Genomic DNA, 17,125 nt, shown 5'->3' on the forward strand with positions numbered 1-17,125 from the left:
GGAGCGTCACATACAGAACACACGGGATGGGGAGCGTCACATACAGAACACACGGGATGGGGAGCATCACATACAGAACACACGGGATGGGGCGCGTCACACACGGGAAGGGGAGCGTGACACACAGAACACACAGGATGGGGAGCGTCACATACAGAACACACGGGATGGGAGCGTCACACATAAAACACACGGGATGGGAGCGTCACACAGGGAACACGGGATGGGAGCGCCACACAGGGAACACATGGGATGGTGTGGTGTATGTAACCTGTTCCACCTTAAGAGAACTACCTTAAGAGATGTACTACTTTCTCTTGGCTGCTGTATACTGTAATACCGGTGGTGACAACACCGGTATATAAGTGTTGTGTAGGGATTTGCTGGGCAGTTCAGCCCTGACCTCCGAATAGTAAAGACCTGTTAAAAGTTATTCTTCTTGTCTGTGTCCAGTGATTGATCCTAAGCATAACTGGGACACACAGACTCAACAGTGGCGACGAGTCCGATCTTACCCTGCGGCAGTTTTACATCCAAGGCAGCTTCGTCCTCAGAACGGGCGTCGAGAAGAGGCATCCGCCCTCATCATCCTGCTGAGCACCATCGCACGGGAGGCATCGAGAACCCGGGTTAAAAAGAAAAATTCTGACCACGAAGCCCTCCATCAGCGACAGGCAGTGATCATCCCTTCTACCACGGTGGTGCGTAAGCCGATCAGCGACACGAGCAGAAAGTCGGCCGCGTTGGCTGTGGAGTAGGGGAGGGAAAACGGAGGAATAAGGGCGGAGAACTCGACCACGGCCGGTAAAAAGGGCCGGGCTGCAATCGAGGCCGAGAGGCGCAGCGACTGGGGCAGCTTAAGGCACGAGAGCCGCGGAGAACTCAAACGCAGCCGGTGTAAAGGACCGGGCTGCAAGCGGGGCTGCGAGGCAAAGCAGCGTCGGGGAATTGAGAACCGCTGGGGAGGCGAGAACGGCAGCAGCACGGCAATCGCCATTGCAGCCAGCGGGGGAAGAAGGCAAACGCGGGAATCCGCCATTGTAGTCGGCGGGGGAAGAAGACGAGCGTGGGAAAGACCGCCAAGCGCGGGAAGCCGCCATTTTAGTAGGCGGGGGAAGAAGACAAGCGCGGGAAGCCGCCATTTTGAGAAAAAGAAAAATTTAAAAACTTGCAAGGATGCCTAAACATGGGAACATTAATACCTTTGATAGCGATATCGAAGATTGGACCACGTATGTAGAATGCATGGAAGTTTATTGTAAAGCAAATAAGGTACCAGATGATGAGAAAGCACTAACCTTATTAAGCTCAATGGGTGCGAAGACATACGGGCTATTGAAGCACCTTCTATCACCAAATAAACCGGCGGATCACCAGCCGTTGGTATCCATTTTTAACCCTAAGAAGGGTGTTTCGGTGATGACAGCACAGAGACTCCAGAGATGGTCCCTTTTCCTAGGGGCACATCAATATCAGATTGAATTCAAAGGTACAAAGCAGCATGGTAATGCTGATGAGCTGTCGCGCCTGCCACTACCTACAGAGGAGGAGGCACCGACGGTTGACCCTGTTGAGTTATTTCACTCGACCATCATCGAATGTTTACCAGTCACCAATGCAAGTATTGAAAGAGAAACCAGGAACGACCCGACACTGTCCCGGGTCTACGAAGTGACAGTGAAGGGATGGCCAGCACATGGTGATCCACTGTTACCGGCATTCTCAGCAAGACGAGAACAGCTGTCCGTCTGTCAAGGAACATTGATGTATGGAACAAGGGTGATTATTCCTCCTAAGTTAAGAGAGAGAGTTCTAAAGGAACTGCATGAAGGTCATCTGGGGGGAGTCAAGATGAAAAGCCTTGCTAGGGCTTATGTGTGGTGGCCGGGTATCGACCAACAGATAGAGGATCTGACGAAAAGCTGCTCAGGGTGCCAAAAAGTGCAAAATATTGCACCGCTGCATCCATGGGAATGGCCTTCAACCCCATGGCAACGTGTACATATTGACTTTGCTGGTCCATTCATGGACTCCATGTTTTTAATTGCGGTGGACGCACATTCTAAATGGCCAGAAGTGATTAAGATGACTACCACTACCTCGGAAAAGACGATCGCAGTGCTAAGAACGATATTTGCAAGAAATGGATTGCCAGAACAAATATGTTCAGACAACGGACCGCAGTTCGTGTCAGAAGAATTCCAGAAATTCATGAAGAAGAATGGGGTGAAACATTATACCTCTGCCCCATATCATCCGGCTACAAACGGGTTGGCCGAGAGATTTGTACAAACATTCAAAAAAGCAATAAAGGCCATGAGCGAAGATCAGATTCCACTACAACACAAGGTGGACAAATTCCTACTGGCATATCGAAACGCCACTCATGCAGTGACAAACCAAAGTCCTGCCATGATGTTCTATAACAGGAGGTTGCGGTCCAGGTTGGACTTGTTAAAACCAAATGTGCGGAGGGAAGTTGAAAACAAACAGTTCCAGCATATAAATAACAAGACCACTCGGAGTTTCGAAATAGGACAACCAGTGTTAGCCCGGGACTATAAAAATGAGAAATGGCAATCTGGAACAATTCGGGCCAGACAAGGACCCCTGATGTACACGGTAGATATTGGTGAAAATGTAATACGGCATCATGCTGACCAACTGGTAGAATCGAGAACAAGGGTCGAACCCATGGTTACGGCAGAGACAACCGTGGAAGAAGTTAGTGAACCTGAAGCATCTACCTCAGAAGTGAATGTACCTGATGATGATGTCCAATCCATAAGAGACCAACTAGATGAGTCACCCCAGCAACGAGAATCAGAGACCCCTGAAAGGCGTTATCCAACTCGAATCAGGAGGCCTCCTCAGAGACTGAGTCTTTGAACTGTTTTGCATGAAGTTGTATATATATATATGTTATTGGCCCAGAAATTCCAGAACGGGGCTTGCAGCGCATGCAAGCCCCGTATTTGCACTTACCCCGCGCTCCTGCCGATCAGCTTCTGGGACGCCTGAACTTGGAGAAAAAGAAAGCACATTCCCGGGCAGCGTATGACGTCACGCCGCCCAGGAGTGCAGCCAGCGCGGACCCAGGAGCGTGCAGTGTAAGTGAGACACGCCCCTTGAGGTCTCAGTTTCACTGGACACGCCCCCAATGTTTCTGTCAAGCTGCTTTGCTTTTTTACATGCAAAGCAGCAGTTTAAATAGGTTTTTGGAAGTTTTTTGAAGATTTTGGTAACTTTTATAAACTTTTTAAAATGTTTACATTATTTTGAGTAATCTGAAGTAGTTTTAAAGAGAATTAAAGCAATTTAAAGACTTTTAAAAGCCCTAAAAGAATTTTTTTAATTCCATTTATTTATTTAGCAATGTCGTTGTCATACGTGTCTTCACACTGTTCCCTTTGGGGAACTGTATGAAGTGGTGGAAGGATTTATGGCCATGATTAACGCTCATTCCGTGACCGTAACCATCTTTGAACCAGCCATTAGGGCGGTTAGTCCTATGGCGGGAGGGTTTTACGGGCTCCCACAAGCTATACAAGGAGGGGGGGCCACCCACACCCACGGACGCAAATATCCCACTGGATGTCAACCCAGAATTTAGAGCCGGAGCTCCGACTCCACTTGCCGGGACTGTCTGGAGCGGGGTTCGAAACCCTACCCTGATCTGGCCCAGCGGCGGGGATCCTACCGCTATGACAAAGGCCCAATCCGATTAGCAACGTGAAATGGCAGCATAGGGCTCCAGTCACGGGGAGGTAAAAGGCGCAGGAAACGTATGGGTGTCACCTTTTGTGCGGAGTGGGCCTTTTGCGTAGCAGTAAGCATCCCCGCCGCTGGGCCAGAAGGAGTAGGGTTTTGAACCCCACTCCAGACAGTCCCGGCAAGTGGAGTCGGAGTTCCAACTTTAAATTCTGGGTGGACATCCAGCGGGATACTTGCGTCCGTGGGTGTTGGTGGCCCCCCCCCCCTCAGATGGGTTGTGGGAGCCCGTAAAACCCTCCCGCCATAGGACTAACCACCCTAATGGCTGGTTCAAAGATGGTTACGGTCACGGAATGAGCGTTAATCACGGCCATAAATCCTTCCACCACTTCATACAGTTCCCCAAAGGGAACAGTGTGAGGATACGTTCGATGATGACCTCTTGCGCAATGCACCTCCTTGGACCCTCAGTCGCAGATGCGAGGGGGCAAGTCGTGCAAGTGTTAAATTTTTTATTTTATTGACATGTAAAATGTTGGCCCAATAATTCCCTTCCAAATGCGCTAGTACGGTCGGGGTACTTACGCATCTGGCCGGATGAAATGCCGGTTTTCAGCATGCACAGTGCATGTGGGGAAAACCGGCATTTCCTGTCCTCTGAACGAAGGGGTTCAGAGGCAGAACGCGTGCGACTGCACATGCAGCGCGTGCGCAGTATAATTCGCCACTTTCATTAATGCTTTCAGTGAGGTCCAGTCATTACAACTTACACATGAAAAAAGCATGGGTACAGTTGCTACAGAGGCTGCGGAGGAAGATATTTCTTATCGTGGAGCTTCTGAAAGTATGTATGTCTGTATATATTCCTTTGCGTGTTATGTATATATTCCTTTACTTATGTGTATGAATGTATTTAATTATGACTTTCAGAGAAAGTAACTTATTGGAAAATCATAATTAAAAACATACATTCATAGTAAAGGAATATAAAACATACATACATATACGTAAAGGAATATATGTGGACATACATACATAACTCATTCTCACATTCCATTCACACGGCCACAATTGCTCCTTCTACCTACCGTTCTTAAAACACTTTAAAAAAAAAAAAAAATTTTAACTTTAAAACTTACTTAAAATTTCTTAAAATAACTTCCCTCCCTTTCCCAAACAAAAATATTGCATTTCAAAAGCTCCACGATAAAATATATCTTCCTCCGCAGCCAATGAACCACTTTACACTTGCTTTTTTTCAGTGTAACTTCTAAGGACTTAACCTCACGGATTTCATGAATGAAATCCACGAAGTTCACTGCGCAAGCGCTGCCTGTGCAGTCGCACGCGCTCGAGGTCTGGAAATGCCGGCGTTCCCCGCATGCGCTGTTCATGCTGAACGCCGGCATTTCCAATGGCCAGAAGCGTGAGTAAGCCGACCGTACTCACGCTTCTGGCCTGGAATTTCTGGCCCATTATGTTATGTTAAATGGGGATATAACTGTTAAGCTAAAAAGGGAGGATTGTGGTGTATGTAACCTGTTCCACCTTAAGAGAACTACCTTAAGAGATGTACTACTTTCTCTTGGCTGCTGTATACTGTAATACCGGTGGTGACCACACCGGTATATAAGTGTTGTGTAGGGATTTGCTGGGCAGTTCAGCCCTGACCTCCAAATAGTAAAGACCTGTTAAAAGTTATTTTTGTTGTCTGTGTCCAGTGATTGATCCTAAGCATAACTGGGACACACAGACTCAACAGATGGGAGCGTCACACACAGAACACACGGGATGGGAGCATCACACACAGAACACATGGGAAGGGGTGTCACACAGAACACACGGGAAGGGGTGTCACACACAGAACACACGGGAAGGGGTGTCACACATGGGATGGGAGCGTCACACACAGAACACATGGGAAGGGGAGCATCACACATAGGATGGGTGCGTCACACACAGAATACACAAGGTGGACTATGTGACATTATTTAGTAGGAGAGCCAATCACTCATATGGCAATAAAGTTTTAAAATATCATCTATTTTGCTGCATGGCACTCTGAATAGCTCCATATTGTGAAATGGGCTTGCAGTCTGTCACTTTTGCTGATCATAAAGGTCACTTCTAACACTTCTCAGATTTTGACAGCCATGTACAAGAGAATGCACCAGCTTGCAGTGTGTTGTACACAAGGCAATACCCAGGCTTGGCCTATATCTAGCCCTCACAAGGCCCCAGGGATTCAGCACTGACCTACCTGAATATACAGGGGCTCAAGTGCACTTCCTGCCTCAAACTGATACCAGGGACTCGGGTACAGACACTCACCTCAGGCACAGACACTCACCTCAGGCACCAGGAACTCCACCACATACCCAGCAGTGAGTTAGCGGCCAAGTGGGCAGGACTGTGGATGTGCAGCTATGCCATCTTAGGATATGGAGTTAGAAGCTTTGCTCCCGGTTGAGGAGGACACGGAGGTTGCGCGTGGTCTGGTTCAACCTCAGTGAGCAGCCTGTGAGCGGGATGGAGTCGGGAGAAAGGTGCAGCATTTTTGGCGGGAGCCCATTAAGATGACCTCAGTTTACCCAGTGTTCAACTGGAGAAAGTTTTGGCTCATCCAGAACATTCAACTGAACAGATAGACGGGGCTTCTCATCTGAAGGATGCCACCTCCGTTCCAACCCTCTGTCAGTACTGCACTAGAGTGTCACCTTGGGTTATGAGCTCAAACTCCTGGTATTGGATTAAAGGCACAATTGTCTAATCCAGAGGCAAGTGTGCTGGCAACTCAGCCAAGCTGAGACACTTCAGTAACCGTGGAACACATCCCGCCTGCCTTTTATCAGAAAGAGCTTCACCCCAATTATATAAGCTAAATGAAAGTGAGAACTATAGGCAAAAAGTGCAACATTAGTTGGACACTCTAGCCACTTCACCACACTCTGCAGCTTCTAGAATCTTCTGCAAGTAAGGTTACTGGGATTACAGATGGCTGGCTTACATTGTCAGCCTTGGCTCAGTGGGGTAACACTTTAACCTCTGAGTCAGAAGGTTGTGGGTTCCAATCGCATCCCAGAGCCTTGAGCACATAATCTAGGCTGACACTCCAGTGCAGTGCCGAGGGAGCGCCGCACAGTTGGAGGTAGGTGAGACATTAATCTCAGGCCCCCTCATAAAAACATAAGAAATAGGAGCAGGAGTAGGTCATTCGGCCCTTCGAGCCTGCTCCGCCATTCAATGAGATCATGGCTGATCTTCTACCTCAACTCCATTCACCAGCCCTATCGCCATATCCCTTGATGCCCTTACTAGTCAGAAATCTATTGACTTCTGTGTTGAATACACCCAATGACTGAGCCTCCACAGCCCTCTGGGGTAGAGAATTCCAAAGATTCACCACCCTCTGTGTGAAGAAATTTCTTCTCATCTCAGTCTTGAATGGCCTACCATTTATCCTGAGGCTGTGGCCCTTGGTTTTAGACTCCCCAGCCAAGGGAAACATTCTCCCAGCATCCACCCTATCAAGCCCTGTAATAATTTTGTATGCTTCAATGAGATCCCCTCTCATTCTTCTGTATTCAAGAGAATACAGGCCTAGTTTACTCAATCTCTTCTCATACGACAGTCCAGCCATCCCAGGAATCAATCTCATGAACCTTCGTTGCACTCCCTCTATGGCAAGTATATCCTTCCTTAGGTAAGGAGACCAAAATTGTACACAGTACTCCAGGTGTGGTCTCACCAAGGCCCTATATAATTGGAGTAAGACTTCTTTACTCCTGTACTCAAATCATCTTGTAATGAAGGCCAGCATACCATTTGCCTTCCTAATGGCTTGCAGCACCTGCACATTCACTTTCAGTGACTCATGTGCAAGGACACCCAGGTCCCTTTGAGCATCTGCATTCCCCAATCTTTCACCATTTAGGAAATACTCTGGGGGAAAAATTCAGTATTGCCCCGTTTGGGGCACCATTATCGGCCATGCGCAAAGTTTAGTGCCTGGCGCTAATTATCACCTCCGACAGCAAACTTGGCTTTTATTGTCCCTGGAGGTGATTGGAGTGCTAAATCAGGCGCTTCACACCTGTCTTAAGGCACAAAGGCCGAGGAGCGAGGCACTACCTCAGAGCGCTGGCGAAGCAAGGAAGGGCAAATCTAAATAAACCTGCAAAGTGCTGCTCAGTACCCAAAACTCCTTCACACAGCGTTGAATCTCTCCAGAAGTCTCTCTCTCTCTCTCTCTCTCAGACTGCGTGGTGCAAAAATTTCACCGACAAAAAAAGGCAGGAAGCGGTCGCCTTTAAATAGTGCTCCCCTAGTCCCTTTCTGACAGCATAACGCTCCCCTCAGCCTGTCGTTGCTAGCGGCAGGCGGTAAGGCAGGGGGCGCCACTCAATATCCGGTCCGGGGCGCTAACGGGGCGTTGCACACTCGACTGACGTCACAATCTGCCGGCGCAGGAGATCGTGGCGGTCGTGTTTAGCGCTGCCGCAAAATGTCTAGTTAATTTCGCGAGCGGCGCAAACATCACCGTGCCCGGGCACTAGTTGCTTTGCGCCCCATTAAGGTGCTAACGGGAGGCGCAAACAACTGAATTTTTCCCCCTCTGTCTTTCTGTTTTTTCTACCAAAGTGGATAACTTCACATTTATCCACATTATATTCCATCTGCTATGTTGTCGCCCACTCACTGAGCCTGTCGAGATCCCCTTGAAGTCTCTTCACACCCTCTTCATGCGGATGTATAAGGCCTCATCGTATTATTCAAAGAGCAGGGGAGTTTTCCCCGAGTGTCCTGGTCAATATTTTCCCCTCAACCAACAGCGCTAAAACAGATTATCTGATCATTTACCTCAATGCTGTTTGTGGGAGCTTTCTGTGCAAAATGGTTGTAAAGAGCTTGGCAGACATTCTGAGGTAGTGAAAGGCGCTGTATAAATGCAAGATCTCTCTTTCTTTCCTGCACAAAAATAACTTTATGGCACAGTACATAAATAAAAGCAGAGAGATGCTGTGCCAGAGACAAGGATTTGTGATGAAGTGTTCCATCCAGACTTAGTCTCTTTTCCCAGGCACTAATGCATTTATGAGGGTTTGATGTTTAATGCCGGGTCAGACACTGGTTTATTAAATTGCCTCAAAGTAGGGTATTAAAACTCACTGGAGATTGTTTGTGCGTCGGTTTGAAGCTTCTTAGGGCTATTTATAGCAACTGAAATGCTTGGATTATTCAGAGCGTTTGATAGCGGAAATTACAATGTGGGAAAGTAAGAATAGCAGCATCAGCAGAACGCTACGACATCCTATTTGCAACCAGAATGTAAATGCACTTTTTATCAGACAATGTAGCTGATGCAAAAGAAACTTCCTCTGTAAATAGTGCTGATTGCACAAGTTCTGATATTATATTATATTCTCCCCCTGCCCTTTTCATCCAGGAATAATTCCAGACTCGCTGTCTGGGCGCAATGGGCTCAAGCTGCACAGAAAGTGTTTGGCAAAACTTTCCAATTACAAGAAAATCTTTTTTATCCGGCACCGACGGGACCAGCGTGGTGCCAGTTTATCAAAACGTCCGGATTACAGAGAGGTATAGTAAAAGGTACGAGTGCCCCGTACACAGCAACAAATCCAGGCTTCCCTGTTGCTTAGCAACAGGTGCAGGAACCCTGGCCACAGACCAAGCGTCCCTGTTGCTTAGCAACAAGTGCAGGAACCCCAGTTACATGGCCACAGATCCAGGAACGACCACTAATATGAAGTAAAACTTACCTGAACCTACTCCTGAATTTTGCCGGTTAACAGAGATTTCCGGTTATTTAGGTGCCAGTAAATCGAGAGTTTCCTGTATTGCAAACATGCAATGTTGTCATAAATCACACTGAAATGTGCCCGGTACCAGAACATAAAGGACACTCTGTTCTTCTAGCTTCGGTGCTACACTTGACCTGGGGGAGTTTGATGGGACAGTGCAGAGAGAGCTTTACTCTCTATCTAACCAATGCTGGGAGTGTTTGATGGGAGAGGAAAGGGTGGGGGTGTCAAATGCGCTGGTTCCGGCTCATGGAACAGCTTCATCTGAGATTTACCTGAGTAAGGGGTCTCCGTCTCCGCTTGCGTCAGACCAAAACAGAAACTGTCAACCGCCACAGCGAGCGCCTGGGCAAAGTTGGCGTCCATGAGGAAGGAGCCGTCGGAGGAGCTGACCATGCTGCAGCGGGCGCTGGTGAAATTGTCCTCGGAGACAGAGCCCCAGCCGTTGGCCAGCGACCCGGCCAGGGAGCTCTCGCACTCACTGAGGCTGGAGGTCGGAGTGTGGCAGAGTCTGCGCAAGAACCTGTGCGAGTTCACACGGGCCACCTCCACGTCCAGGTCATCGTCCTCGTCGTCATAGTCCGCAGCATCCGTTTCCAGGTCAGAGGGCAGCGGCCCGCAGATGTACCCGTAGGTATGGGGAGGCGAGAACGGTCTTTGAAAAGAGGACAGGCTGTCTGTAAAGTGCCTGTAAAGAAATTTTTTTTTTTAATTAATTCCCATCACCTGGAGCTTCCTTTACTAACAACAACTTACATTTACATAATGTCTTTAATGTATTAAAACACCCCAAGGCACCTCACAGCAGTGTTATCAGACAAAAATTGACACCAAGCCACCTTAGGAAAGGTGACCAAAAGCTTGGTCGAAGAGGTAGGTTTTAACGAGCGTCTTGAAGGAGGAGAGGTGGAGAGGCGGTGAGGTTACATAATTACATAATTTACAGCACAGAAACAGGCCATTCGACCCAACATGTCCATGTTGTTGTTTATGCTCCACACGAGCCTCCGCCCACCCCTCTTCATCCAACCACATTAACATAACCTTCTATTCCGTTCTCCCTCATGTAGTTCCCCTTAAATGCATCTATGTTATTTGCCTCAACTACTCCCTGTGGTAGCGAGTTCCACATTCTCACCACTCTCTGGGTAAAGAAGTTTCTCCTGAATTCCCTGTTGGATTTATTAGTGACTATCTTATATTGATGGCCTCTAGTTATGGACTCCCCCACAACAACAACAACTTGTATTTATATAGGTTTAGGGAGGGAGTGCCAGAGCTTAGGGCCGAGTCAGCTGAAGGCCGCCAATTGTGGGGCGAAGGAAATCGGGGGCTGCACAAGAGGCCAGAATTGGAGGAGTGCAGAGGTCTCGGGGGGTTGTAGAGCTGGAGCAGGTTACAGAGATAGGGAGGGGCGAGGCCATGGAGAGGGTTGAACACAAGGATGAGAATGTTAAAATCGAGACGTTGCCGGACCGGGAGCCAATGTAGGTCAGCGACAACAGGGGTGATGGGTGAACGGGACTTGGTGAGAGTTAGGATACGGGCAGTAGAGTTTTGGATGAGCTTAAGTTTATGGAAGATGGGAGATCCGCCAGTAGAGAATTGGAACTGTTGTGAATGGATGAGGGTTTCAGCAGCTGAGATGATCAGGGGCGGAGGTGAGCGAGGTAGAAGTAGGCGATCTTTAGCAAAGGAATCACAGGAATTCCTCACACCTCAAGTTGTCTCCTTTCTTCTGCTGCAAATGCTGGGATATGGCTCCGCGATACCAGCCACCCACCAGTGCCTCACCTCAAGCGGCCATTATTCAAGAGCGAGTCTCAACACTGGAATGTCAACAGGCTACTTGTATACAAGGGGGCATTGCAGCCCATCCGAACTGTGTCCCCTTCCGACGTCCAAACACGTTCCAGCAGGGTTCTGGAGAATGGAAACCCAGCTCATTCTTCCCCACCCTTACCCCGGAGGCCCTTATGTCAATTGTAGCCTAAAAACGTAGGAACAGGAGTAGGCCATTCAACCCCTCAACCCTGTCCCGCCATTCAATTAGATCATGGCATCAGCACCACAATCTGAAAGAACACAACAGAACTTGCATTTATACAGCACTTTTCACAACTTCAGGACGTCCCAAAACACTTTAAAGCCAATGAAGTACTTTTTGAAGTGTAGTCACTGTTGTAATGTAGGAAAGGCAGCAGTCAATTTGCGCACAGCAAGGTTCCGCAAACAGCATTGAGATAATGACCATATAATATATTTCTTTTTAGTGATGTTGGTTGAGGGATAAATATTGGCCAGGACACCGGGGATAACTCTCCTGCTGTTCTTCAAGATAGTGCCGTGGGGGCGTTTACATCCACCTGAGAGAGCAGACGGTGCCTCGGTTTAACGTCTCATCCGAAAGACGGCACCTCCGTCAGTGCAGCACCTCCCTCAGTAACTGCACTCAGATATCTGAACACTGTCCAAACCGGGCAGTGCATTTACCAACTGACTTATAAGTGCAGCCCTTTCATTTTAAATTAAAATATTAAACATACAGGTTACTGTGGTGACAAACCAAAGGCATGCTGGGATAGCCTGGCTGCTGGATGACCTAATTCCAAAATGGCTCCCTTGGGTAAGAGCAGCTTAAGAAAATAACTTTTTCTACCGCCAAAAGCAACTGTAAGTGGGATTATTGAGGGCTGGACGCGCCCATCAATCTCTGTGATTGAGAGTGTACCCATCAAACACAATCCTTCTGTCTCTCCGTTCCATTTTCTCCCTCCTCCCCCGCCCATTCGATTTGTTCTATTTGTGCTTAAAGTTCTTTATCGTTAAACTTATAATTCAGTCTAAGCTCGTTTGTCCCGTTTAAGATACCTTGCTTCTGAAAAAAAAAGTTTTCACTTAAAATCTACAGCTTTACTTTTTGTAACAAAGAATTCAGGCATGACGCAGAATTTCAAATGTTGGCAGCATTTGTAACAATTTTAAATTGCTGAATTGATCTCTTAAGTTTCAGCCACAGGCACTGGATCCGTATGTGAGCGGGGCACTGGATCCGTATGTGAGCGGGGCACTGGATCGGTACGGGAGCGGGGCACTGGCTCCGTACGGGAGCAGGGCACTGGATCTCTATGGGAGCAGGGCACTGGATCTCTATGGGAGCAGGGCACTGGATCTCTATGGGAGCAGGGCACTGGATCTCTATGGGAGCAGGGCACTGGATCTCTATGGGAGCAGGGCACTGGATCTCTATGGGAGCAGGGCACTGGATCTCTATGGGAGCAGGGCACTGGATCCGTATGGGAGCAGGGCACTGGATCCGTACGGGAGCAGGGCACTGGATCCGTACGGGAGCAGGGCACTGGATCCGTACGGGAGCAGGGCACTGGATCCATACGGGAGTAGGGCACTGGATCCGTATGGGAGCAGGACACTGGATCTCTATGGGAGCAGGACACTGGATCCGTATGCGAGCAGGACACTGGATCTGTATGGGAGCTGGGCACTGGATCCGTATGGGAGCAGGGCACTGGATCCGTATGGGAGCGGGGCACTGGATCCGTATGGGAGCAGGGCACTGGATCCGTATGGGAGCAGGACACTGGATCCGTATGGGAGCAGGGCACTGGATCCGTATGGGAGCAGGGCACTGGATCCGTATGGGAGCGGGGCACTGGATCCGTATGGGAGCAGGACACTGGAACCGTATGGGAGCGGGGCACCGGATCCGTATGGGAGCGGGGCACTGGATCCGTATGGGAGCGGGGCACTGGATCCATACGGGAGCAGGACACTGGATCCGTATGGGAGCAGGGCACTGGATCCGTATGGGAGCAGGACACTGGATCCATATGGGAGCGGGGCACCGGATCCGTACGGGAGCGGGGCACCGGATCCGTACGGGAGCAGGACACTGGATCCGTACGGGAGCAGGGCACTGGATCCGTACGGGAGCAGGACACTGGGTCCGTATGGGAGCAGGACACTGGATCCGTACGGGAGCAGGACACTGGATCCGTACGGGAGCAGGACACTGGGTCCGTATGGGAGCAGGACACTGGGTCCGTATGGGAGCAGGACACTGGGTCCGTATGGGAGCAGGGCACTGGATCCGTATGGGAGCTGGGAGCAGGGCACTGGATCCGTATGGGAGCAGGGCACTGGGTCCGTATGGGAGCAGGGCACTGGGTCCGTATGGGAGCAGGGCACTGGGTCCGTATGGGAGCAGGGCACTGGGTCCGTATGGGAGCAGGACACTGGGTCCGTATGGGAGCGGGGCACTGGGTCCGTATGGGAGCAGGACACTGGGTCCGTATGGGAGCAGGACACTGGGTCCGTATGGGAGCAGGACATTGGTCCAGTCCACATACTCATGCAGAGTGAGTGAGTTTAGTGCACCAAAATCAGAAGGTCCCAATTTTCCATGCTCCAGGGACAATGACAAATGAGTTGTCTCCCTGCGGTGTCACTGGGGTCAGAAGGTTGTGGGTTCAAGTCCCACTCCAGCGACTTGAGAACAAAATCTAAGCTGATACTCCAGTGCAGTACTGAGGGAGTGCTGCACTGTCGGAGGTGCCGTCTTTCGGATGAGACGTTAAACCTCTCAGTTGAATGTAAAAGATCCCATGGCACAATTTGAAAAAGAGCAGGAGAGTTCTCCCTGGTGTCCTGGTCAATATTTATCCCTCAACCAACATCACTAAAAACAGATAATCTGGTCATTATCACATTACTGTTTGTGGGAGCTTGCTGTGAGCAACTTAACTGCTGCATTTCCCTACATTACAAAAGTGGCTACAATTCAAAAAGTACTTTGTTGGCTGTAAATTGCTTTGGGACATCCTGGGACGAGGTTGTGGAAGGCGCTATATAAATACTTCTTGTTGGAGAACAAGAAATTTTAATTCTCTGATTTAACTGTAAACACAAGAGAGGCAGGCCTGCTAATTTCAGCAACCAGTCCACCCGAGTGAGGTGAAGGTAATCATTGCGTTGTTAGTGACAAAACATGGAATGTACAGCACAGAAACAGGTCATTCAGTCCAGCTGGTCCATCCCAGTGTTTATGCTCCACACGAGCCTCCTCCCACCGTACTTCATCTAACTCTATCAGCATATCCTTCTGTACTTTTCTCCCTCATGTGTTTATCTAGCTTTCCCTTAAAAGCATCTATGCTATTTGTCTCAACCACTCCATGTGGTAGCGAGTTCCACATTCTAACCACACTCTGGGTAAATAAGTTTCTCCTGAATTCCCTACTGAATTTATTGGTGACTATCTTATATTCATGACCCCCAAGTTTCGGTCTCCCCCCACAAGTGGGACCATCTTTTCTGCGTCTACCCTATCAAGCCCCTTCATAATATTAAAGACTTCTGGTAGGTCGCCCCTCAGACTTCTCTTTTCCAGACATGTTCTAGTGGAAAGTAACAGAACTTAGGAAACTCGTGAAGGCTCCGGCTCAAACCTTTGGTTATACTTGTCTGGCAGCTCCAGGTACTGAGCTACTTGCTCTGGCCGGAGGCCATTTTCAGAGTCATCGTTTGTTGACAGCGAGGGGGTGGCAGTGGAGAGACGGCTGTAGCACGTGTTCGGATAAGACAACTCGTCGTCTCCCGGAGGAGACCAGCTTTCCACCCTCGTTGTTCCTGGCGAGACCGTGCTTGATTCTGAAATCTTTGAAGATTTGCTCGGCCTGAAAGAAAACACCAATGCAAGTGAGCCTTTCCCTTCAATCTTCCCACAACTGCCCTTCCTGAAGAGCCTCATGCTGAGGAATGGATGCCTATTGCCCTCATAGGAAGATAGAAACAGGAGTAGACCTCCCTCAACTTCTCCGTCTCTCTACCTCTCTTTCTTTGAGATGCTTCTTAAAACCTACCTCTTTGGCCAAGCTTTTGGCCATTAGGCGGGTCTGATGACATCATTTGATGACGCATCATCAGCCACCTAATATCTCCTTATGTGGCTCGGTGTCGAAGTTTGTTTGATAACATTCCTGTGAAGCGCCTCGGGTCGTTTCACTACGTTAACGGCACTATATAAATGCAAGGTGTTGTTGTTCAGCCCCTTGATCCTCTTCGGCCATACAGTTAGATCGTGGCTGAGCTGCACCTCAAACCCATTTACCGGTCTTTGATCCATATCCCTTGATCGTCTTATCTTACAAAAATCTATCAATCTCAGCCTTGAAAATTTCAATTGTTCCTCAGCATCCACAGCCTTTTGGGGAGAGAGTTCCAGATTTCCACTACCTTTTGTGTGATAAAGGGCTTCCTGATTTCACTCCTGAACGGCCTGGCTCTAATTTTAAGATGATGCCCCCTTGTTCTGGATCCCCTACCGGAGGAAAGGTATCCTGTACCTTGCCAGATTTCCTTCCACATGTAAACCAAGGTAGTGAGTGTCAGCGGAATGTTTGAATGGGGAGCGTACACTCAGCAGGCAAGTCCATTCCTATTCTCACCCAACACCCACAGACATACAACTTCCAGTAATGGTCATTGGATAGACATCAGGCTGATCTTTCCCCTCTCTAGCTTAGGCAAATTATAGCACCATCACTACCCTTCCCCCTCTAATCTGGTGACAGAGTTGGGGTTGTGAGTGGTATGGTCAGTTGTATCAGTCTTATTTTTAAACTGTAGTGTTTCCTGAGGCTAAGTAAATGTGGTTCCCCTTCTTCTATCCGCCCCCATTTTTCTCAGTACTATGGAACAGTCCTTACCTTTCCTCTGTGCCCTGGACTTGCCCAGGTTCCTCTACAGGGAGAGGTGGAGGAGGTGGGAGAGCATCCACCAGTTTTAGCCCAAAACTGTGATGCTGGATCTTTGGAGAACAGAAAGTCTTCATCACCTTCTTCCCATCACCTGCCAACGAGACAGAGAGGTTAGGAACACAGGACAGGAGTAGACAATGGCATTTGGATACCCAATCCAGGCATAACTATCCAGCTTGGTCCTCCCATTATAATGTACAGACCCAGCTGACATGATGTCACTTCCTTAGCGATGTTGTTCTCCGCCATATAAGGTGTCAACACAATGTTACATCGTTAATGCCAACTTAAATACTGAAGAGCAATCTCATTTTCAAATCGCACAAAGTTGAGGCAAAAACCAGTTAGTATAAATACACTATAATATCCTAGCGTAATGGTGAACAGTACTGACCACTCCAAAAGAAAGAACTTCCATTTCTACAGCGACTTTCACGACCTCATGACGTCCAAAACCGCTTTACAGCCAATGAAGTACGTTTGAAGTGGAGTCACTGTTGTAGGAAATACAGCAGCCAATTTGTGCAAAGCAAGGTCCCACAAACAGCAACATGATAATGGCCAGATCGTCTGTTTTGGTGGTGTTGGTTGAAGGATAAATATCAGCCAGGACTCCCCAGCTCTTTTCCGGATAGTGCCATGGGATCTTTTACGCCCACGAGAGGGCAAACGGGGCCTTGGTTAAACGCCTCAATTGAAAGACAGCACCTCCGACAGAGCAGCACGCCCTCACTACTGCACTAGAGTGTCAGCTAGATTTTGCACTCAAGCCTCTGGGGTGGGACTTAAGCCCACAACCTTCTGACTCAGAGG

At 48.7% G+C, this 17,125-nt stretch overlaps 1 protein-coding gene across 2 annotated transcripts in view; it reads right to left on the minus strand.

Annotated features, from left to right (window-relative positions):
- Positions 1-17,125, minus strand: part of robo4 (roundabout, axon guidance receptor, homolog 4 (Drosophila)) — a 183,740-nt gene that overhangs the window by 13,077 nt on the left and 153,538 nt on the right. For both annotated transcript variants that reach the window (XM_085968075.1, XM_085968076.1), the window contains exons 16-18: positions 16,262-16,403; positions 15,002-15,229; positions 9,812-10,224 (exon numbers count right to left, since the gene is read on the minus strand). In XM_085968075.1, coding sequence (XP_085824201.1) covers positions 9,812-10,224; positions 15,002-15,229; positions 16,262-16,403 — 783 coding nt within the window. The remainder of the gene's footprint in view (positions 1-9,811; positions 10,225-15,001; positions 15,230-16,261; positions 16,404-17,125) is intronic.

This window comes from Somniosus microcephalus, chromosome 26 (genome assembly GCF_052327205.1).
Source record: "Somniosus microcephalus isolate GS21.2 chromosome 26, FLI_Smic_1.0, whole genome shotgun sequence".
NCBI lineage: Eukaryota > Metazoa > Chordata > Chondrichthyes > Squaliformes > Somniosidae > Somniosus > Somniosus microcephalus.